The sequence below is a fragment of the Neomonachus schauinslandi genome, chromosome 6 (genome assembly GCF_002201575.2).
Source record: "Neomonachus schauinslandi chromosome 6, ASM220157v2, whole genome shotgun sequence".
NCBI lineage: Eukaryota > Metazoa > Chordata > Mammalia > Carnivora > Phocidae > Neomonachus > Neomonachus schauinslandi.
The window spans coordinates 144013790-144036984 of NC_058408.1; the positions used below are offsets into that span (position 1 = coordinate 144013790).

The following is a 23195-nucleotide window of genomic DNA, read 5'->3' on the forward strand; positions in this document are numbered from 1 at the left end:
AATGCTTAAACATTCTGTTAATGTGGTGAGGAAAATGGAAATCAGATCTTGAAGTGTGGCTTCGTATTATATAGAATTCTGTTTAACGTAACTTTTAAGTTTTTTATTATTGAATTATTTAAAATACTCATTTTTAATCCATTTTTTTTTCTTTTATTTCTTAACTACCACTAGGATTTATGCAGTATTTGATGCATGGGCCAGTCTATTAATAGTCAATTTGGCCAACCTGGAGCTTTCCCCCTATGAACGAAGCATGTGAATTTTTATTTTTATTTTGTTTTATAAATGCAAAAAACAAGATTTCTTTTAATAAGTAGAAAAGTAATTGAGCAATAATATTATTTAATAGTGAGCATTTATTGACTACTGTGTAGCAGGCATTGTTTTGAGCCCTTTCCTATATAAATTTATTAATGCTAGTAGGAACTCCTCAAGTTTCATAAGCTTAACCTCCTTTATTGATGATAAGTCCAAGATGCAGAAAGATTAAGTAAATGTGCCCCAAGCCACACAACAAATATACCTGATGAAGCCCAGATTCGAGCCCCAGCAGCTGACTCTAGAGCCCAGGCTCTTAAGGTAGTCTTTGTCACACTACCTCTGTGCATTTGTTAGATAGAGCTGCAAGCTCCTTTCTCCCCGTCTCCCCCCGCCCCACACACACACTTTGGAGTTACTGCAGTAGTGTTCCATTCTTCTATTTGGGTTTCCGTATGTACCTTCTTTGCAAAGCTTTCTGTTAACTCAGACTGTGCAGATGCCTTTAATTTACAGTATCTTTTCACTGTCATTATCCAGAAGGTATCAGTGAAGCTCTAGATCCTTTTTCAGTAGAAAAACTGCTGCACAATTCATTATGAAACAGCTCTGAGTTTCCTCTGGAACAGATTGATTTATCCTTTTGCAGTGAGTGAGAAGTTGGAGACAAGGGCCCTTTGGAAAGGGTTTTCCTTCCTTCTCTTTATTGCTTTTAATTTGCTTTCTTTAAGGTATTTCTTCCTCAAAAAGTACCTCTTCTCTATAAGTTTAGTTCAGATAACTTAATGTCCATCAAACTGAAATCTCTTGTTTCTTTGTAGTTGAAATTGATAAGCTAGGTAGCTCTTTTAGTGTCCCAAGTCTGTTCGTGTTTGATGGCATTCATACCAAAGCAAAACCATTTACAGTTTTTATTAAAATATCTTTATTATTTTATCACATTTATTGAGTAAAAACATTTCTCTGCTATGATGGCTTATAAGTAGTGAAAACTAGGTGTATCGTGTATCTGTTGCTTTTGTTTTCTAGGGAAGTATGGGTAGTATTACCTGCATCGCTTGGAAAGGTGACACATTAGTTCTTGGAGATATGGATGGAAATTTAAATTTTTGGGATTTGAAAGGCAGAGTATCCAGGTATGATTCAAAAATGCAGTATTATTTGGGGCACCTGGGTGTCTAAGTTGGTTAAGCATCTGACTCTTGGTTTCAGCTCAGGTCATGATATCAGGATCTTGAGATCCAGCCCCTTGTCGGGCTCTGCGCTCAGCGGGGTGTCTGCTTCACTCCCTCTCCCTCTCCCTCTGCCCTTGCTCATTCTCTCTCTCACTCTCTAAATAAAATAAATAAAATCTTTTTTAAAAAATACAATATTATTTGTTTAAAAAAAAAAAAAAAGTAACTTCTTGATATGGTTCCATTGGAGGCTTGTGACCTGCTAAGTAAGATCATTAAACATGACCAAGTATAGCTTGGATCCTTGGGTCTCTTGTCGCTGAACTTGGGAGGAAGAGCCTTGAGCCAAGCTCTGGGCCATTCATAGGAGACACTTATTTGCAGGTGACCCATGCAGAAGTGTTGCGATATTATTCCATCGTCCTTAAGGGGCTGACCTTTTCTGTCAGATGGGTCCCCTGTCCCAGATAGTAAAGTGGTTCTCAGATCACTAGACCTTGTCAAAAGCAGACCTAGAAAGAGTTGTTGGACATAGTTTCCAGTGACAAGGTATTACCCTACTTTATATTGGTGTTTTGTTTTTGTTTGTTTTTCCTCAGAGGAATACCTACACACAGAAGCTGGGTGAGGAAGATTCGTTTTGCTCCTGGTAAAGGAAACCAGAAATTAATAGCAATGTACAATGATGGTGCTGAAGTGTGGGATACTAAAGAGGTAGGCCCAGCTCCATGAGGGAACATTCAAACCAAGCTGCTGGTCACAGGAGCTGTAATTTTTTTCTTCCTCCTGATTTAGAAATGAAGCCTATATAATGGGTTTGTCAAGCTTCTTAAAATGATTTTCTTGCTTTTAATGGTATCGCTGTCTTTGGGATCTTCAAAATTCAGTCTGCATGTGGAAGAGAGATTGCCAAAGACTTTTGTTTTAACTTGCACTGGGTCTTTGCCACTGGCACTGTCTGTGATAAACATCTTTTTCGTTCTGAAAATGACCCCCAAATTCACTCTTGAAGGTTCAGATGGTGAGCAGTTTAAGAAGTGGAAGAAATGTGACCTTTCGGATATTGGATGTGGACTGGTGTACATCAGATAAAGTGATCTTGGCATCAGATGATGGGTGTATCAGAGTCCTGGAGATGTCTATGAAGTCCACTTGTTTTAGAATGGATGAACAAGAGTTAACCGGTATGGAGCGCCAACGAAAGGCTCTGTGACACCTTCTTTATTTTGCACAGGCTGCTGTCTTCTGTTTCATTTCAGTCTTACTTTCTAACAATCTGAGTTTAAGGAAATAGATTAACTTCAAGCTTGAGTGTTTTACCACTGAGATGCTATACTCTGTAACTACCGATGTCAGTCATTCTCCAGCTCCAGGTTGGCAAGTGCCCCTTCTTTGACCCTTTGAGAAGTGCTTTGTCAAAAGATCAGAGATGTTTACATAAAAATGATTCACTTAGAATTTAGTTAAACTCAGGGCTGCCTGGGTGGCTCAGTTGGTTAAGCGGCTGCCTTCAGCTCAGGTCATGATCCCAGGGTCCTGGATCGAGCCCCACATTGGGCTCCCTGCTCAGTGGGGAGTCTGCTTCTCCCTCTGACCCTTCCCCCCCAGCTCATGCACACTCTCTCTTTTTCTCTCAATAAAATCTTTAACCAAAAAAAAAAAAAAAAAAAAAAGAATTTAGGAGAACTCATCAGAGGACATGAATCTAGTGGTAAGGTGCTACTGGCTTTTTAATAATGAGCTTTATATCTTTTGCAAACATATATCGCTGGGGGTGCCTGGCTGGCTCAGTCAGAAGAGCATGCAGCTCTTCTTCTCGGGGTTGTGAGTAGAAGCCCCACGTTGGCCATAGAGGTTACTTAAAGAAAAGGGTAAGCATATATCATTGAAAAGTCACTTTGGAAAGTGTTCTGAGTGTCATGAATTTTGATGCCTCTCAAAATAGACGATTGCGCTATTGTACCTTTTTTGTAAGGTGGTTTTGAGATTGTTTTTTACCAGAATGAGGAACATTTTAGTAACTATAACCTCATATGTGACTTAAAAAAAAAAGAATGGGATTATGAATGCACCCATCAGTCAGTTCGAAAGTCAGCTTTCGTCTGATGAAATGCAATGTTCATCCTTGCCAGATACTTTTGGGTGGAGACAGACATTCTGACCCTCATGGGAGCAAAGCAGGAGACTTCCTGCATTAAGTATTCTCCAGGCATCGTTGGTGTGCACGCCAGGCTGCTGAACAATTTCAGAAGAGACTTGTTGAGTCACTGGGTTCCAGCATAGGGCAGTCCACTCTGGGAACTGCTGTACCTTTGTAGGGTCGGCCTTCGGCACCTTCAGAGGCAGCAACGTTTTGAAAACCTGTGCTTTCACCTTGTGTTCGTGCTCGAGGCACTTCCAAGTTGTTGCCGATCCTGGCTGGGCTCCCTTGAAGTTGTGTTAGGTGTGCTTTTGTTTTTGTCGCTGCCCCAGCCCTGCCAGTGGCTTCGGTACCGCTGCTTCCCCTCCATGTGACCCTGACCGCCCTGTGCCGAAGCCTGAAGCTGTGCAGCGCTTTCCCGTGTCTGTGCCCGACGTGCTTGCTCACACTGCAGAAGTGGCAGCGTCTCCTTCCTTCTGAGACAAACTTAGTTATTAAGGAAATGGAGGGAACTTCAGGGGTGGTTTTCCTTTTAGTTCGGCTACTGGTTCGAGGTTAAAGAGGTTTGCGAATGTAATCAAAATGTTTGGAAAGCTTTTCTATCCCCCTTTAATTTAAAATTTGAATCTACCAAAGCCAGGGTAGCTTTTTCTTAAAGTGACTACAGAATTGGAGCCCATCATTAACACCATACTTGAACATCTGACCTGCAGACAGATTTTAGATTACATTTTCTTTTCAAGTTTTTAAGAAAAAAAAAAAAAAAAAGGCATTCCTACCCAGGCTGTAGTGCTGCAGCCTCAGCCAGAAAGGGAAAATTTTTGAAATAGTAACAGGGAAGTTCAATATTAACCTTTAAAGTCAGAACAACATTCGATACATGTTAAAGAATAAAAATGGTGGTGTGTGTAACTATGGACTTAGCAAAAAGATGTCTATGTGTTTATGTCCAGTTGCATGCTGACTTGGTCTTGGAAAAAATATGTTTGATATATTTTTATTCTGGGGAATTAGAAATAAAGTTTGGACTTATTGATATGGGATAAAAATCATTTTAGGTCATATGCAGTGATATATTTAATAAATTTCCTTTAATTCTCCTTAATAACAAGTAGAGAATATCCTAAAATACTGGTTCAAATCTGTCAGTTTTCTCAGAACAGCTTAGATGGCCCGCTTCCTTCCCCTCCGCCCCCATGTTTGCATTTGTCTCAGCCCTCCCCGCCTCAGTAAAGGGGAAGGCCAGACACACGTAGAAGAAGAGGAACTCTGTTTTTGAGTTGGAGAACCCTTCTTGTCTGGTGTCTTATCAGGGTCATAAAACAGCATAAAAAAATCATAATACGTTTTCTAGCAGCCTCTAGAAGGAGTCCAAGAGGATGAGACTTGTTTAATAGCGTTCCAGTTTATTGCAGTTTCCACACACTTTACATAGTATCCGCAGGGTGTTCGAGACTGTCCAGTCCAACTTCCTCACAGCTGCTCGGGCCAATGCCGAACAACACATTTTTCGTAAGGGAGCACTCATAGAAAGAAACTTTCTATAATCAGATTTATACACAGACCTTGCCTCTTCGTCTGCCTCTGCTTTCTACTCGTTTCCAGTGGTTTTCATCTGGGCTATTTGGAAATGTGTCAGGATGTGCAGATGTGTTTGGGGGGCATCTGGGGGGTTACTAAACAGCATGCAGTGCAGGGAACAACCTGGACAGTGAATAATGGTGTTGCCCAAAATGTCAGTCGTGTCCCTTGTCTTCCCTTCCCCCGCTCCCCCATTGCATCACAGTGATGAAATCACCCGAGCAGGGTCCTCTCCTTCCCCGACTGCCTGCTCACCATGCCGTGGGCCACCAGGTGAGGGAGGAGCAGTTTTCCTACTGTTCTTCTTGGCTCTTGGGTTCCTGATTTCCTGCACTGCTGTCACATAGGCAGCCAGCAGTCTGGGCGTGTTTCTGTTTAACACCTCAGATAGCTGTAGCCCAGAGTAAGCAGAACGAGTGCAAGAGAAGGAGCAGTGATGCCAGCTGCCTTTCCATTCTAATTGTAATTTCCGGAAGTGAATGAGCTCTTGTAGGTGAGTTTCTCCAGCTGGGAGACGATCACCTATTACTTTTTCATGGTTGATCTTTGCCTTTGAGAAGAAAGATCTAAATTCATTTGAAGGTAGGAGGGAATAGAGTTCACTTTCAGTTTGTTCGGGCTCATGGGGATGCTATCAACAATGTTTGGTTTTGGAGAAATAACACATATGTTATTAAAAATCAAACATACAGAAACTAGCATTTAGAGGCTTCCACTGCCAAATCTGGGGCAGTCTGAGCATCGTAAAGAATAACAGTTGTATTGGTATCAGTGTTGGACTTTTTTTTTTTTTAATCCATTATTCCATAGTAATATTCACAAAGAGGAAGGGGCCTGGGCAGGAAGGGAAAGCTCATTTTTACAGAAGAATGCCTATTGATAAATGTAGACAGAGTGATGGAATGAGAAAATCACCAATTCCAATTCCTAATGTAACAGGTGATTCAAGCCAGGATCATTAGTGGGTGTCAGATTACTGGGTGGAAGGGCGTTGGGAAATAGGAAATTCGGTCTCACAGTATCTTGCCATAATTGTGAAGGGGAGAAAGGTGCCCTGACCGGGAGAGAGCCCATGAGTTCACCTTAACTAGATGATCAGATACAGGGTTACCAGGAGGCCAACTAACATGCTCCCTCTGGTGGGATGCAGTAGGAAGTACGCAACATCCCCTGTGTCATGTTCTTGCCCAAAATGTTTAGCCTGAGTCTGAATGCTCAATGGAGATCATTTCCTAGGACATTGAACAGACCAGGACTTTTCAAAAATGAAAACGTTGTGTAAGACCAAAGACAAAAAGGTGAGCGGACTGTTGTAGATTGAGGGAGACTCAGGAGACATGAGAAGCCAGTGCAGGCAGAATATAGCTATCAGGATAGGGAGTAACCAGAGGACCTCTGAATATGGACCGCAGTTTAAGTGATTGTAATAAATCAATATTAAAACTCTTGGGTGCAAACAAAAAGTAATATTAAAAATATTTCTGACCATTTTCTGACTCTGAAATTGGAAAGTCCACATAAGATATTTTATCTATGATTTAATACTTAGCTAACTACATAGAATGACGTTTTCTAAAGCAGTACTGTCTAACAGAAATGTAATGTGAGCCACGTATGTTTACATTTTCTGGTACCCACTATAAAAAAGTGAAAAACAGATGAAATTAATCTTAATAAAAATTTTATTTAGGGGCCCCTGGGTGGCTGGCTCAGTTAGTTAAGTGTCTGCCTTTGGCTCAGGTCATGATCCCAGGGTCCTGGGATCGAGCCCCACATCAGGCTCTGTGCTCAGCAGGAAGCCTGCTTCTCCCTCTCCCCCTTCTCCTGCTCTCACTCTCTCTCTCAAATAAATAAAATCTTTAAAAAATAAAATGTGAATGGGGGGTGCCTTGGTGGCTCAGTGACTGTTAAGCATCTGCCTTCAGCTCAGGTCATGATCCCAGGATCCTGGGATCGAGCCCCACATCGGGCTCCCTGCTTGGCGGGAGGCCTGCTTCTCCCTCTCCCACTCCCCCTGCTTGTCCTGCTCTCGCTCTCTCTCTGTCAAATAAATAAATAAAATCTTTAAAAAAAAATTTTATTTAACCCAGTATATCCAGAGTTTTGTCATTTCAACATATAGTCAGTATTAAAAATTACTAATGAGATATTTCACAGTTTTGCATGCTCAGTTTTCAAAATCCAGGGTGTATTTAACATCAGAACATGGATCATGGGGTGCCTGAGTGGCTCAGTGGTGAGGCGGCTGCCTTCGGCTCGGGTCCTGGGATCGAGCCTCGCGTTGGGCTCCCTGCTCAGCGGGGAGCCTGCTTCTCCCTCTCCCTCTGCCTGCTGCTTTCCTCTGTCAAATAAATAAATAAAATCTTAAAAAAAAAACAAAAACACGGATCAATTTAGGGGACACGTTTTCAGCAGAAGTATTTAAGCTGTATTTAGATTTTATAAAATTGACAACTGAAAAAGTAGTTATGTATTCCTGAGTAGACATAAAAGTTATCCAATGACTGAATCAAGTATTAATTTTGAAATTTAAGTTAGTTAAAATTAATTAAGTCCTAAAGAACTCTTATCAGACTGAGTGTCTGACCGAGTGGGGCTATCTGTGTAAGGTAGCCACGGCACGGCTGCCTGGGTGCTGGGACCTTCGGGTCCTCTGCTTCCTCGCATTAGAACATATTGAAAGAGAAGCAAAGCTTGTTTACTGTGTCCTAAGTAAGCCCACTGCTGCACGTAGAGGATGCTAGGGCCCGTAGTCTAGGGAGATAAGAGCTGCCCTTGTAAGTGAGACCTGAGGATACCTTTGATCAGAGGTGACCTGATCCCCCTAGTAACAAGCTCAAGGTTGATGGGCTGTGTTAGCTGAATAGTCTAAGAAAAGCAAAGATAACAAATGATGTAAGATGATACAGGTAAATACTACTTTTAGTATTTTAAAATAATGAGCTTTATTAATATCTGTCGAGTCGTTGCATTGAACCTTTTATTCACATGGGACCAGTGTTTTTATACCATACAGGACACTTAAATTTTAAAAAGGTGAAGAAAGAGCTATTAATCAGTTTGAATGAAGAGAATCTCTCTTCTCTTCATTCACTCTTAGCCCGTTTGTCTTTAAGCACTGATGACACTGAATAGACTCAGTTGCCACCAGATTTATACTTTGTTCTCTGTTGACTTCTCTGTAAACTTCTATAGCTGAAGCTTCACAGTAAAACTATAAAACTCTATTTTATTAAAAGAAAGAACTTATTTAATTATTTTTATCTAGAGCCTGTGTGGTGCCCCTATCTCCTTGTTCCAAGGGCCTCCCTTGCCTTGAAAGCTTTCTTATTACACCAGCCATGGAATGGACAGTATTCTTTGGACATTTCTCAGGTGTAAGTTTTTACCATTTTTATTTTCCTTTCTTAATTTGCTTGGGGTTGAAGGGCACCCATGAAAACCAGCAGGTGCCTGTACTTTGGGATTTAAAAGGATTGGAACCGTAAAAACAAGCTGAGGCAGAGACAGCAGACACACTGAAAGAATCCCTCATCTGCCTCTCTGGGGCCTTTGGGAGTGGGTGGGCATGGGGAGCTGGGGTACGTGAGCTACTCTGGGCGGCTGTGGTCTGAACACGGGTATGGCATGATGAGTGTAAAGAGGGCCAATTAGGCCAAAAGGAATTTGCGGCCAGGCTTCAAATTCTATTTAAAAGCAGTACGAGGGGTGCCTGGATGGCCCAGTCGGTTAAGGGACCAGCTCTTGATTTCAGCTCAGGTCATGATCTCAGGGTCCTGGGATGGAGCGCCACATAAGGCTCCACGGAGTCTGCTTGTCCCTCTACCTGTGATCCTCCTCCCGTGCTCGCTCACTCTCTCAAATAAATAAAATCTTTTAAAGTGGCAAGAATGAGCTTATTGCAGAGATATTTTCTGTTTTATGAATCTCACTGCCTCATTACAAAAATACATTCACAGTAACTATTATTAGTTAATAATAGTTATTAGTTAAACCCACTAGTGTTACTGAACTTATGCCATGTGGAGAGCACAGATAGGCATGGGTTAGGGGAATACAAAAAATAATGTTGATGAGGTATCTGTTTTCCAAGAGGTATCTACTTGGGAGAAATGAATGTCCGTTTTGCAGAGGAGAAAGAACAAACTGCTTTAGTCATTGCTAGGTTTCTTATTAACATGAATCTAAGCATGATAGTTTTTAGAGCCCACTGATAAATTTTCTGGTTTCTTGAAAGCCAGAGAGACATGCTTTACTCATTTCTTTGTTTTAACTAAATAAGATAAAAGCAGACATCAAAGGTGGTTGGTGGGTTCTTGAGTAGTTGCTGTTTGGTCTATAACTAGCTTTTTAAACCAGGGACTGCAAAGAGGTTATTTCTCTATTGGTACAACTTTTTTTCTGGTGAAGAAATGCATGATTGTAAGTGAAGAGAGAATGAGCTTATTCAAAATCTTTTCTGTACAGTGATTATCCAGAAAATGAAGAAATAAAGAATCTCCTTCAAGAGCAGCTGAATTCATTGTCAAAGTAAGCACCCCAGCTATGTTTTAATAGAGGATACGACTATGAGAAAGAAAATATAATTATTTAGGCTTTTTGAAGTTAAAGTAAGTTGTGTTTTAGAAAATGTTAGTAGCGCAGGGAGAGACCATTCTATTCAAAGGCTTATTTCCCTCGAGAATCTTTGTGTTGTAGAAAACGTGGTTAATAGTTACGGTGACAGCATCTACCTTCACCAAGATCCTAAGTGTTAGATGGCTGTGGTCCCATGTCAGGGCAGGACTGGAAGCTGTGGTGTGAGCATCCTCGTAGCTCAGCCTGCCTCTACCACAGATGCCCCACGAAGCCTCAAGTTAGAGGCCATGCACAGCGTGGTTCTTCGGTGGCAACTGACTTTTCTAAAATAAATTCTCTGTGTCAGGTGCTATGTGTGCACAATTCTAAGAAATTAATATGTTCCCTAGAGCCAAGAGCATTTAAAAGTACATATTGGGAATGATATTGCAAAGGAAGTAGAAAAATATGGGTCCATGAGTTCTTGGTAAAATAAAATACATTTTTTGCAATCTTAGAATCTGTCACATGTAATCATAATATTTAATAAATTTACCATGTTTTATTGATGCCAAATTCAAAATAATTATTGTTTTCTGTATCCAAAAGTTAACATTTGTAATTTAAGTGGAGAAGATTTAAAGAGCATCTTTCCGCCCCCGATTTATGAATATTCTGTATGTGGCTGTTTTAGGAATATCAATTTATAAAAACATGCCTTTCTTCCTTAAATATTTTATTTTTTGGAATAGTTTCTGAATCTGTCTCTTCTTAAGTATATACTGTTTCTGATGAGTAGCAAAATCATTTCCAACAGTGACATTCTTGTTCCTATAGTTAGGCAGCTATTCATGTTTTCAAAACCATGAGTTGAACTATTGCAAGAATGTAAGCCAGAATCAGAGCCTCACCCCCCTGTACCAGTTCTCTAGGCCTAGACATACTGTAAGCCTTTTAAAGCATTTGTCATTTCAGGGTCATGGCAAAGTAACCTCCTTTGTCAGTTCTAAGCATAGTAACTAGTTCAAAAAGAACAAAATATTTCAGAAATAGCAAAACTCTAAGTAGATTAACAATTTTGAGTAGATTTCCCCTTTCAGGAGTATATTGGCCTATATCCTTTATTGTTTGATTAAAAAATTTGGCTTGCCTTTGTCTGGATTCCTGTTTGCAGTGACATCAAGAAACTCTTGCTCGACCCAGAATTCACTCTCCTGCAGAGATGCCTGCTTGTTTCAAGGTAACACTCAGTGTTCTGTGTAAGAGAGAATTTCAGATGAACTCATTTCTCTTATTAAGTGTTTTTAGTTAAGACCAAACAAACCCTTTTAGATTTTAGAACAACATATCAGTTCATCCTTTAGATTTGCTTTACAGTTAATTTTGAAACTAGTAATACAAATAGGAAAAAAACAATTTTAATGTGAGATCTAGGCCTTCTCTACTGAAAAGGCTGCCTCCTACAGACAGCTTTTTAAAATTTGTGTTTTAAAATATCAGCTACAAAGGGCATGTCCTTAATTACACCAGTAAGTTATATTTAGAAGCAAAAATCTGTACTTCCTCACCGAACGGTAGAGTTGTCACTTACAAAAAAGACATTTCCATCCATTCCCCAGAGAATAAATTACAGTTATTTCCATACCTTATTTAGCCAATTTTCCCAGAGGAACTTCTTCCTTAGTGTGAAGCTATGGTCCAGATTGAAAGCTGTATGTGCTGATGACAAAGTGGGTAATCATTGCCCAGGCCTTGGAACCATCATGTTGCTCTTAACACAGCACAGAGGGGGTTTGGGTGTGAAGGGGCTGTGCCCTCAGGCGCCTGGATTGTCTGAGACCCAGTAACGGGGCTGCAGAACGGCCTGCTTCCTCTGTCACCCTGCCAGGCACAGGCCAGTGTTCCAGATGGTCTTTCATGTAACAGTGCTGTGCTCCTGGTCCTTGAGGTTTTTGTGGCGAGCCCCTGTCCACGCCCAAGTCTGCTGTGTGTGCTCAGTGGGACTTTGGTGTCACCCTTCTCAGGCTTTATGGCGATGAGTCGGAGCTGCACTTCTGGACCGTTGCTGCCCACTACCTGCACAGCTTGTCCCAGGAAAAGCCAGCAGGCACCCCAGCCTCTAAAGAAACCATGCCTCGGGACAAAGTGAACAACCCGCTGGATATATGTTATGATATACTCTGTGAAAATGCCTATTTTCAGGTATTATATTTCATATATTAAACTCTTTAAAGCTCCCATCTTGGGGCACCTGGGTGGCTCAGTCGTTAAGCGTCTGCCTTCGGCTCAGGTCATGATCCCAGGTTCTGGGATCGAGCCCCGCATCGGGTGCCCTGCCTGGCTGGAAGCCTGCTTCTCCCTCTCCCACCCCCCTGCTTGTGTTCCCTCTCTCGCTGTCTCTCTCTGTCAAATAAAGAAAATCTTTAAAAAATAAATAAAATAAAGCTCCCATCTTGATGACTTAATGTCTTTCTAAGTATCTTAAATTTGGGAAACTTTCCAGCTAAGCGAAGGTCCACATAACAGACATGAGTCCATTGTCACCTCTGCATAAAAAAGGCCTGACTCAGGACTTGAAAAGCTCATAAATGCTTATCGAATTTTTTAATACACATTAGAATTTTACTATTCTTTATTTCCGCCCCCGATTTATGAATATTCTGTATGTGTAATTGTTAACTTAGAAGGTTCATTTTTATTCTTTCATTTTATTTTCTATAAATAACAAATATTTCTTTCATTCGGTTTGAATTTTTGTATAAAAAGGTACTTTCACAGTCTTTTCACTGCAGGATAGTACTTCGGTACATGGAGGGGGCCGGCTTCTGTAAGCGGCAAACTCGCACAGAAATGAGAATTCGTTTCAACGTTTTTTCTAATCAAATTCTTATTACATTGTTGGATTTCTATGAAGTTGATTATCTAATAACCTCAGAAGTCAAAATAATCTTTATAAAAGGATTTTATTAAGTATAGTAAATTTTAACTCAAGTCTTAAAATCCGGACTGAATTTTCTCTTTTTTTTTCTACTCTAGAAATTTCAGCTGGAAAGGGTTAATCTACAGGAAGTAAAGCGGTCAACTTATGATCATACGAGGAAATGTACAGACCAGCTACTTCTCTTGGGTCAAGTACGTGCAATTTTTACAACTCTTTTCATGTTTCACGGAATTGCTAGTTGATTAGTATTTCAGAGCATCATGTAGATCACGCACGCGCACACACACCACAGATGGATAGGTAGATCATAGTATTTCCCTGAAAGTATACATACAAATTTAGGCTTTATTTCAAAATAAGATGAACAAACCTCGTGAGAAAGCAAAAATCTGTAGTTGACTAGCTTGGAATTTTGGCTTACATAATGTCAAATGAGACCTGACTGGTTTGGTTTGGTTTGGTGTCTCTGAATTGACTGATGCAAAACTAGAGTAAGCAGTTTCTTGAGCATCTGTGTAAACCAGACTGTGGTTTTACCTTTGTTCCAAAGAAGCAGGAGGACACTGTGTTTAAAGCATCGGCAAGCAAGTTTTGAAAGTGAAAGTCTTCTCTAAGCTGTAACTTCAGTGTTTCAGATTATGACTTCAATAAGATGATGTTGGAAGAAAATGGTCTCATAATTAGAAGAACTGTTCCTCTCATTAGACAGACAGAGCTGTGCAGTTGCTATTGGAAACAAGTGCGGATAACCAGCATTATTACTGTGACTCCCTGAAAGCCTGTTTGGTCACAACTGTCACCTCCTCAGGCCCCTCCCAGAGCACCATTAAGCTGGTGGCAACTAACATGATCGCCAATGGCAAACTGGCAGGTAAGGCGTGCTTTGTGGGTGCATTGGTCGGTCCTCTGGAAAATCAGGCCCCTTCCCAGCAAAGCATTTGATTATTAAGATAGTTCTTTTCTTTTTTCTGTGCGCTGGAGAGAAATAGGATGATTGTTGCTAGCTGTTTACATGATGACCACATCATTTAATCATCTGAAGCAGAACACATGTCATGTGTGAAAGGGGCCGTAGTCATAACCGCCAGGCCCGACGCTGGGCCCGCGCTCTCGCAGGCTGCGGGCTGGACTCTAGCGGCGCTGCCCGCCCTCCTGCCTCCCCTCCTGACTCGAGGGGCAGCGCTCTAAAACTCTGCCGTGGCGTTTTGTTGGAAAATTTCAGTCAAGAGCGTCTGCAGTGGATCAGAAATGCACAAGAGCGGGTGCAGTCACGCGGTGGTGGCTTGTCAGGGAGGGGCCGCGGCATCACCTGAGGGGCTGCCGTTCTGTCTTCCAGAGGGGGTGCAGCTGCTCTGCCTGATAGACAAAGCTGCAGATGCCTGCCGCTACCTGCAGACATACGGCGAGTGGAACCGGGCGGCGTGGCTGGCAAAAGTAGGTCATTGCCCGAGGTGCCTTGAGCATTTGGGGTAGAGAGTTCAGTCTTGAACTTTGGACTCATGATTTAGCAGCAGTTTTTTGGCCGCAGAGTTGCTATGCAGATATTTTCTTGCAACTCTAAGGCTCCTGTTCTTTATGAGTGTAAATTACATTCTTAGGGAGCAATGGATTACTTTGGTAGCAATTAAGTGAAAGCAGGTGGCCCCCTGCCCTGCTGGGGTGCTGGGGTGTGAGCCCAGACTCCAGCCCCGAGGTGTTGCCAGGTCCCTAGCTCTGCAGGCGTGGATTGTTACCACTGCTGTTCATGGTAAGCAGCAAGGTCAGGGCGTGTGCTAGCAAAGCCAAGCCTAGTGTTGGCTTCACAGGAACAGATCCCATTTTGATTACATTAGAGTTTTCTTTATATAGTGTAGGATGTCTTTGTAACGTGGGCATCTTTCTCAGGTCCGTTTAAGTTCTGAAGAGTGCGCCGATGTTTTAAAGCGGTGGGTTGACCACCTCTGCTCTCCACAAGTCAACCAGAAGTCAAAGGCCCTCCTGGTCCTCCTCTCCCTGGGCTGCTTTTTCAGCGTGGCTGAGACACTTCACAGGTACACCCAGAGTGCTTCGTGGCTGGTCAGGGGCACGAATACTTCGTGCTCTCTTGAGACTCTGGTGGATGGATGGAACACTCACTGTGGAGTGAAAGGAGAAGCTTACCTTTTAGGTTTATAAAAAAAAAAAAATCCTACAGGGAAAGGAACCGTCCACAGTCCATGTTTAGTCATCTACACTTGGTCTAGGATCTCTGTTTTCCTACCATTATACTCGCCAAACCTAACAGGTATCTATTTAAAAAGAACATAAAAGAAGTCTTCAGAGAATTCGGCTTTGAATAGAACAACTAAGATGAAGGCCAGAGAGCGGTAGGAAGGATGACAGAGAGCGTTGCCCGTGGGAGATGTCCCCTCCAAAAATAATACCTATCACTTAGGGGACATTTTATTTATTTAAAACTAAGGGAGGTTGAGGCAAATATGGCAAAAGACTCCTTGTTAAATCTGGACAGTGGGTATGTGGATACTTGTCCTATCTCTGTAGATTTGTGTGTATTTCAACTATGTCACAGTTTTTGTAAATATTAATTAGAAAGAGCCTGGGGCTGGGGTGCCTGGGTGGCTCAGTTGATTAAGCATCTGACTCTTAATTTCGGCTCAGGTCGTGGTCTCAGGGTGGTGAGATCGAGCCCCGCATCAGGCCCTGCACTCAGCATGGAGTCTGTTTGTCCCTGCGCCTCTGCTCCTCCCCCTGCTCTCTCTCTCTCTCTCTCTCTCTCTCTCTCTCTCTCATAAATAAATAAATAAATAAAATCTTAAAAAATAAAAAAGAAGAAAGAGCCTGGGGTTCGGGACATGTGCATTGTCCCCTGCTTTCCTCTGTGAGCCAGGGCTTGGAAAGGTGCTAGTGTAACTTACTGGCACTCAGATTTCCAGGGAGAATGGGTACAAGTCTTTATACGGAAATACACCCTTGGGTGGGTCTGCCCCCAAATGCTGTAAATCACAAAGCTTAACTCACTTTGTTCTCTTGAGCAGCATGAGATACTTCGATAGAGCTGCCTTGTTTGTGGAAGCCTGTCTCAAGTATGGTGCAGTCGGAGTCACTGAGGACACAGATATCCTTTGCTGGGATGATTATGCCAAGGAGGAGACAGATGGCATGAGTGGATTCCTCTCAGTCGTACTGCCTGGGCAAGAACTGTATTATATCAGGAATGATCCATACTCAGATTGGCCAAAGTCAGGAAAGAGGGAGAAATGAGAGAGAATCGGGAAGAAGATGGGGGCGTCGCTGGCATCAGCCCTAAGATGGTTGGGGAGGCAGGTGGGGCTGTAAAGGGATGGGACTCCGAATTTTGTGAAGGTTTGTTTGAACGTAAAAAAAGATAAAGGAAATAACTCAGGAAAGGTGTAAGAGCCTGCTACTTTAAAAATAGTACTATTTAGGGACGCCTGGGTGGCTCAGTTGGTTAAGCGACTGCCTTCGGCTCAGGTCATGATCCTGGAGTCCCGGGATCGAGTCCCGCATCAGCCTCCCTGCTCGGCGGGGAGTCTGCTTCTCCCTCTGACCCTCCCCCCTCTCATGCTCTATCTCATTCTCTCTCTCAAATAAATAAATAAAAAGAAAAAAAATCTTTAAAAATAGTACTATTTAAAAGAATGTACTCCATGGAATAAAATTTATATATTTATCTGGAATATACATTCTGGAATAAATAAAAAAGACATTGTTATCCATAGTGACAGTCTAACGTGGAACCAGACAAGGCACCTCAAAGATATGTGTCATGCCGGCAGGTCACAGTGGCCCCCTGCCGACACCACTTGAGTCACATGTTTTTCTTTGAAAGGATTGGGCTTGAGGATACAGGTCCCCGTTGTTCATGTTTGCTGAGCTCTGCTTGTTCTCATCACATCTTCTCTTGGACTTACTACATTGTGGCCTCATTTCTGCATGTCAGATACTTGGTCTTCTCTGTGTGTGTATATATTTTGTTTTGTTTTGTTTTATCTGTTACAGAAGATGAAACTGAACTTGAACTTAGTGTCCTGTGTCCAGACACTGGTGAAGTTGCCTCCCGTTGGAAGGGGCCATTTGGAATGTCAGAGCACAGGGAAACAGGGCTGTCTGAAACCTAACACCTCCAGGAAGGCTTTGTTAGCAGAACCTCTCACTAAGCTGTATCTGCCCCCAAACCACCCACCACTCAGCCTTTCAGATGCCAGAGGGTATGCACTTGAGTCCTCTTTCCTTTTGTAGTCTTTAGTTGTGTTAGGCTTTGAGATAGTCTAGGAGAATGTTAGCTAGATCTTCCAGAAGGAGATGCTTTGCACTCAGCTCTTGCAAAGGGTAGTAGTGGGGGACACTGCAGATTGAGACCTCACCTCCTCCAACCAGGAGTCAGCCTGAGGCCCCCAGGGAAGCGTGTCCGTGCTCGTCCCCTGCTGCCCTCCCGTGGGCCCGCTCACCCCTCTGAGTAGCCCCACGGACCTGGTTTCTTCTTGCCTATGGGAGATTGGTGGCGTGTAATCACATCTCTTTCTGCCCTTCTTTTCCTTAACTGTGGTTTACAGAAACTCATCTCTGCTATATATGCAGATTATGCCCGAAGTTTGAAGAACCTCGGTTTTAAACAGGGAGCCGTTCTTTTTGCTTCAAAAGCTGGAGCGGCTGGCAGAGATTTATTGAATGAGCTGGACTCTCTCAAGCAAGAACGGACCGAAGAGTGACAGGCCAGTATGTGCTGGGGAGCCTGGCTTCGCAAGCAGGACAGGGGGCTGGTCTGGCAGTGCTCATGCTCACGCTCATGGCCACGGTCCGGACTGCTGAGGATGCCGTCCTCCCAGGGTCCCCAGGAGCTGCTCACCACTTCTCTGAGGCTGCAGGTGCACAGTAGCCAGTGAGCATTTACATGGTCAGGAGCAAGTTCCTCCTCCTGTGTTTATCTCAGAGAAAAACCTCGAATGCTTCAGACTTGGAAAGGGTGTAACATTTTATACTTTCAGAGACAGCTTTAAGAGTCCCTGGAAATACTTTTAATTTTTTTAAAACTTAAAATTCAAGTGACTGAATTGTTTTTCTCATTGACTGAATGGAAAGATATTTGAAAAATCTAATAGTAAGACAAGTTTGTGAGACTTATTCTCAAATATGTGCTGTGCTTATGTTTATATACAATCATTCAAGAGACAGAGCAGAGACGTTGAAACAGTGAAGACGACTTACCAAAGCATTCCTTGTTTCTTACCTTGAGAACATGGAACTCGTGATTCTCTGTTTTAGGCAGTTGCTACATTTTGTAATTTCAGGCTCATAGGCTCATAGGGAAATTTTAAGCTTTATGTTTTGTTCTAGTATGTGGGGTCTTGGGTATTTTGAATTTTAACTCCTCTGATGTATTATATAACCTCCTTTTTGAACTCTCTGTGCTTTAATTTTCTGTCTTTGTGTTTGTCCAACAACTGAAATATATCAGATGTGACTTATAAATTATTGCTGTCTGTAACTTACCAAAATGATAAATAAAAAGGAAATTCTAGCCAGGTGTTTGTGTTCCCCAAACTGCTGTGCAGGAGGCCAGGGGCTGTGCTGGCTTCTCAGGAGTCATTCCAGCTGCTTACCCTCCAAAGCCCAGGCCGCTTGCTGAGTCCAGAGAAATTGGAGCATAGGAATTCCAGGTGTGCGGCCCAGGATTGGACCAAACGCCCTCACCCTGCGCGGATCTGCCTCAGAGTTCCCAAGGGAGCAGGGCTCTCGGAGGTGAGGTGAGGAAGTGGCATTCCTGTCTCCCCTCCTGGATGTCTAGGGTGGCACATCTCCTCACACCTTCCAGATAGAGTCATAGCCTCTACCCTTAGGTATCAACGATCCCCTCCGACAAGGGACTGAGGTCCATGGAGAGAATGGGCTTATCCCAGGAATGCCTGTTCCCAGGCCGGCACTTTGGCTAAAGTTCTAGAAGAAATCCAGGATGCATTCATTAGGCCTGTAACTGGCTCACTTTCCTTGTCCTTTCTGTGCCTGGGCAGGTTTACATTGGAATTCCTAAAGGCCATGGGCAAACACGGCCGTCTCTCTATATTGCCTGTGGTTAAATGATTGCCCACATACATATTGTTTATTCAACCATCAGCTACCTAAAGGAAAAAAATATGCTGGCCTTAGTAAGCAGAGAGGAGAAAAGAAATCTTACTCTAGAGTGGGACATTTTGAAAATTAAATATGCTTTGGATTTGAGGCCAATGGCTAAGTGATGAGGCACTGCCTGACGGGGGGGGGAATGGAGGAGGGAGAGCAGAGCCCCTGAGGCCAAGGGCCTGAAGTCCGTCCCAGTTCAGTTACCCTTCACAAGACGGAGCCCGGTCTGTCAAGATACAGCTGAACTGATATGAACTAGGGTTCCACAGGCAATTTGGGTTGGTTTTTAGCTTTCCCTTCTTCCTTATTTGTTTGTTTGACAGCGAACACAAGCAGGGGAAGCGGCAGGCAGCAGGAGAGGGAGAAGCCGGCTCCCCACTGAGCAGAGAGCTTGATGCACTGAGCCACCGGGTGACACCCCCCCCCCCCGACCAACCCCTTCTTGCATATTTATATTTAGCACAGCCAAGTGCAGTTAGGGAAGAGGGTTGTTCCAGACTCTGCGATGTACTGCCAGAAAGACTGGGCTGGAACAGGTAGTTGAGGATTTAAGATCAGATAAAAAGACATTCCTCAGTCACTGCCTTAAAAATGTAGTCCCGTTTTCTCTGCATTTACGGTATTTTTAAAGCTGAAGTGAAGTGGGCTGATGTGGGGGCAGAGGGAGGAGGGAGAGTTGCCCGGAAAGGGGCCTCTTCACTGTGACCGTCCCTCTAGGTTAACGGTCTGCAAACTAGCCTGAGGAGCTAATCCCACGCACTGCCTGTTTTGTAAATAAAGTTTTACTGAAACACAATCCTGCCCATCTGCTCTTTGTCTGTGGTGGTTTTCATTCAACAGAGATGAGTAGATACAGCAGAGACCATATGGTCTGAAAAGCCTAAAATATTTAAATGTCTGGCTCTTTACAAGAAAGTGTACCCACTCCTACTCAAGGTCCCACGTGCTTGCTTGTGATGAAATTTCAGGTGTTCAGCTGCCCTGTTGGGCGCAGATCAGTGTGAAGCCCTTTGCGATTTTCCTGTGACCAGGTGCACTAGAACCAACCTCTTTCCAGAAAGATGTTGTTTCAGCTCCATCCCATCTGGCTCCTTTAGAGGCCCAAGTTCCCATGGTGGTAGGTCTAGGAAACTACAAACGTGGGGTGACCTTAGTTGTATTCCTGACAATTCTGAGGTAAAGGGCATCAATAGATGATAGAAAAATATAGGCGCCTGGGTGGCTCAGTTGGTTAAGCGACTGCCTTCAGCTCAGGTCATGATCCCAGGGTCCTGGGATCGAGTCCCGCATCGGGCTCCCTGCTCTGCGGGGAGCCTGCTTCTCCCTCTCCCACTCCCCCTGCTTGTGTTCCCTCTCTCGCTGTGTCTCTCTCTGTCAAATAAATAAATAAAATCTTTAAAAAAAAAATGATAGAAAAATTTAAACCCAAGAGCTGTTTCATATCAACATTTTAAAGCTAATCTAAGGTTTACTGCAGACACCTCCTAACCTGTTCTGCTGTAAAAAAAAAAAAAAAACCCTCATTGTATTCCAATCTTTTGACATCTGAGCATCATCTTTAAGCCCTACTCCTTCAGGCAGGGTAGAAGCTGAAAAACGCTTCTGTCCTAAGCCAGTGGCTGGCACTGCTGTTGCTGATGTGAATCCATAGGGTGCACGCATTTATGACCGACCATCCCACTTGGGGAGAGAATCCTGGGTCAGGGGAACTGTAGTGACTGATGGCTCAGGCTGCATCCAATCCATGTGGAGGACCCAGGAAGTGGAACAGCGACCAGAAGTGAAGAATGGACGAGTCTGCAGTACGATCAAATGGAAGAGCTCGGGAAGAAACTGGTAAACCGCTAAGCTTGCAGACATGTGGAAGGGAGTGAGGAAAGGAGGGGGCCCAAGAAACAAGATTTCTCGGGCTGATCTGTGGGAAATGACCGAGAGTTTTCTTGATAACTACCTGTCCAACAACAACATTCAGTTCTACAGATTGTTGGCTTCCTAGTGGTCTTCTAGAATGCATGTCAATCAGGAATTTGAACGACAGGCCCTCGCTTGTCTTAAATTGCTGATCTTCGCCAGGAGTCGGCCAAGGAAAAGACAGGGTGTCCTGTCAAGCAGCTAGGAAGCTGTCCCAAGAGGATAGTGTTCTAGCAAGACTCCAAGGCAGGTTAATCCAAATGGCGGTAAGAATCTGATCTAAGTTCGTGCTTTGGGAAATGCCGATGCACATGGCAGAGGGTCTGCTGGAGCCATACTCTGGCCAACAGAATAATTCTACCGAATCTTGGATTTTGCCTTTTGCCTCTGAACCCACTCAGTGGTGCTTGTGAACGAACACCAGCGTCTGAAATGTGGAGTCAAGGGGAGAGTGGAGCGTGGGACAGCGTGTCCTGCCATCAGGCTGCCTGGCCTCACCTGTAAGAAGGTAGCAATGTTGGTGACCTCTCGAGGTGGTAGACAGAAGGATGACAGATGCAGGGGCTTGTCAGTCTAGAGGGTGCTCCAGACCCCAGTCATGATCCAGAACAGGTGCGGTCTCACCACTTCTCCGCTCGCTGGAGATGGATGGGGTCACTTTCGTTCACGACCCAGAGCCCTGCTGCCTGGCACTGCAGGCTGGAGCTGGGATTCGGACACAGAAGGAAAGGGGGACTCTTCACTTCTCGAACCTCACCCACTATGGCATTGTGGAAAACTTGTGAGCAGAAAGCACTTCATCTGGAGCCCAGTGGGTTGCAGTCTTTCTCTTGAGGCAGCTCTAGAAACCTCCAGCAGCTTCCAGCATTTCTGAAAATCTCCCCCATGCAGCACATCTCCTGCCTGAGACTCAGATTCCCCTTCCTACATCCCAATCTTTGTTGCTGCCCCGTCGCTTACCTGCGAGGACCACCACACTTCAAGTACTTGGAGAGCCACCACCAAGGCACTTCTGGAAAACAAGGTAGGACTGGGGCTGGAGGGGGCAGGGGGTGAAGAGCAACCCCGGGCACAAGGGGACGTTCACCCTGACCGGAGAAGGGCTGAACAGAACCAACTGGGGGTGACCATAAAAGGACACTCCTCAACAACAGGGGACAGACCAGGGATGGTGCACCGCAGGTGCGGGGGACTCAGGGATGAGGGGGAGCAGGTTGACGCCCCAGAAGCTCCCACGAGGTGGTATCAGCCCTGCAAGGTGGGCAGAATAGGGCCAGCAAGCATGAGCCTGGGGTGTCCAGGCAGATGAAACAACACAGGAAAAGGTGTGGTCATGAGAACGGGCCTGGAGCCAACACCAGCAGCTGGTTGCATCTTTCGGGAGCACTGGAGCATGTCCCCCAGGCCGGGTGGGCCCCCGTATGCTCCATGTGACTGGCTTTTTGGGAAAAGCCAGAGAGGGGGCTGGATTTAAGTCAAAGCTGGTGGAAGGCTGAGACAGCCCATGTGATGGGGACAGCCACACACTTAGGTCCTCTCAGGAAGGGTCTGGCCCAGGCGGGCACAGCCGGATATGGCTGTGGAGATGGCTTCTGAGACCAGCCTGGCCCAGCCTGAGCCCTCATCCCTCCGGCGCAGGAAGCCTTCCCACCTGCCTGTGTCCTCAGGTGGCCCCCTTGACTCTGCAGAGTGTTCTAGAAGGGTTACCAACAGGTGTTGAGCAATCACATTGGAAAGTTTCCACCTTTCCTGACAGGCATTCTTCTCATCACTTTTCATTTCCTTTAGCAAATGCACATGGGTGTTTTACTTAAATGCAATTCTCTGAAAACTTTTCTAAGTGGAGTGTTTAGTCTGATGACATCTTCTATTGTAGTTAATGAATACAGAAAAAAAGCACTTTCGAGAAAGAAAAATGATGTGTCCTTGTTTTGTATTTTCTTTTCTGAAGTCTGTAGGTACCAAGAGACAACCTCTGTCCTGCAAAGCCAGTGGTGGGGAAGGTGGGGTGAGCTCTGTCACCTGCCCCCTCGCAGCTGCTCTGTTCTACTAGCGCCTGCCCCGCCCCAGCCCACCCCAGCTCTGAACTCCAGCTCTGCCATTTGCTGGTTGTGAGACCCTAACAGGTTAATCTAGCATTCCCATGCCTCAGTTTCCTCATCGGTACAGTGAGCTTGATGACAGTGCTTCCCTCATGGAGTCCTAAAGCTCTTGGTACAGAGCTTGGCATGATGAATATTGGGTCTCATTATTGGTGCTGTTTTGGGGAAGACCATTGTCAGCGGGAATGTGGAGGCCTCTCATTTGTTGCCCAAAGCCCAGGTCCCTAAATCAAACAACCCTCCCTTTTGGATGGTGGCCTCTCCAGGGCCCTGTCCTCATTTCCTGCTCACATTAAGATCTAGTAACCCTGAACCCCACATGGAAGGGTGGTGGCTCTCTCACTGCTTCCCCCTCTCCCGGGGACTCTCCTCATCTGGGGCGAGGCTGGGTTCAGCCCGTAAGCTAGGCA

General features: G+C 44.2%; 1 protein-coding gene across 1 annotated transcript in view; it reads left to right on the forward strand.

Annotated features, from left to right (window-relative positions):
• The window catches only part of WDR11 (WD repeat domain 11), a 57376-nt gene extending 39188 nt beyond the window's left edge, over window positions 1–18188 (forward strand). Inside the window, exons 17-29 of the mRNA XM_021703880.2 lie at window positions 1291–1397; window positions 2036–2150; window positions 2449–2620; window positions 8426–8534; window positions 9625–9687; window positions 10889–10954; window positions 11739–11916; window positions 12751–12846; window positions 13361–13526; window positions 13992–14089; window positions 14540–14685; window positions 15670–15749; window positions 17207–18188. Of these exons, the coding sequence (XP_021559555.1) occupies window positions 1291–1397; window positions 2036–2150; window positions 2449–2620; window positions 8426–8534; window positions 9625–9687; window positions 10889–10954; window positions 11739–11916; window positions 12751–12846; window positions 13361–13526; window positions 13992–14089; window positions 14540–14685; window positions 15670–15749; window positions 17207–17364 (1554 nt within the window). The 3' untranslated portion in view covers window positions 17365–18188. The remainder of the gene's footprint in view (window positions 1–1290; window positions 1398–2035; window positions 2151–2448; window positions 2621–8425; window positions 8535–9624; window positions 9688–10888; window positions 10955–11738; window positions 11917–12750; window positions 12847–13360; window positions 13527–13991; window positions 14090–14539; window positions 14686–15669; window positions 15750–17206) is intronic.
• Window positions 18189–23195: the final 5007 nt, after the last annotated feature.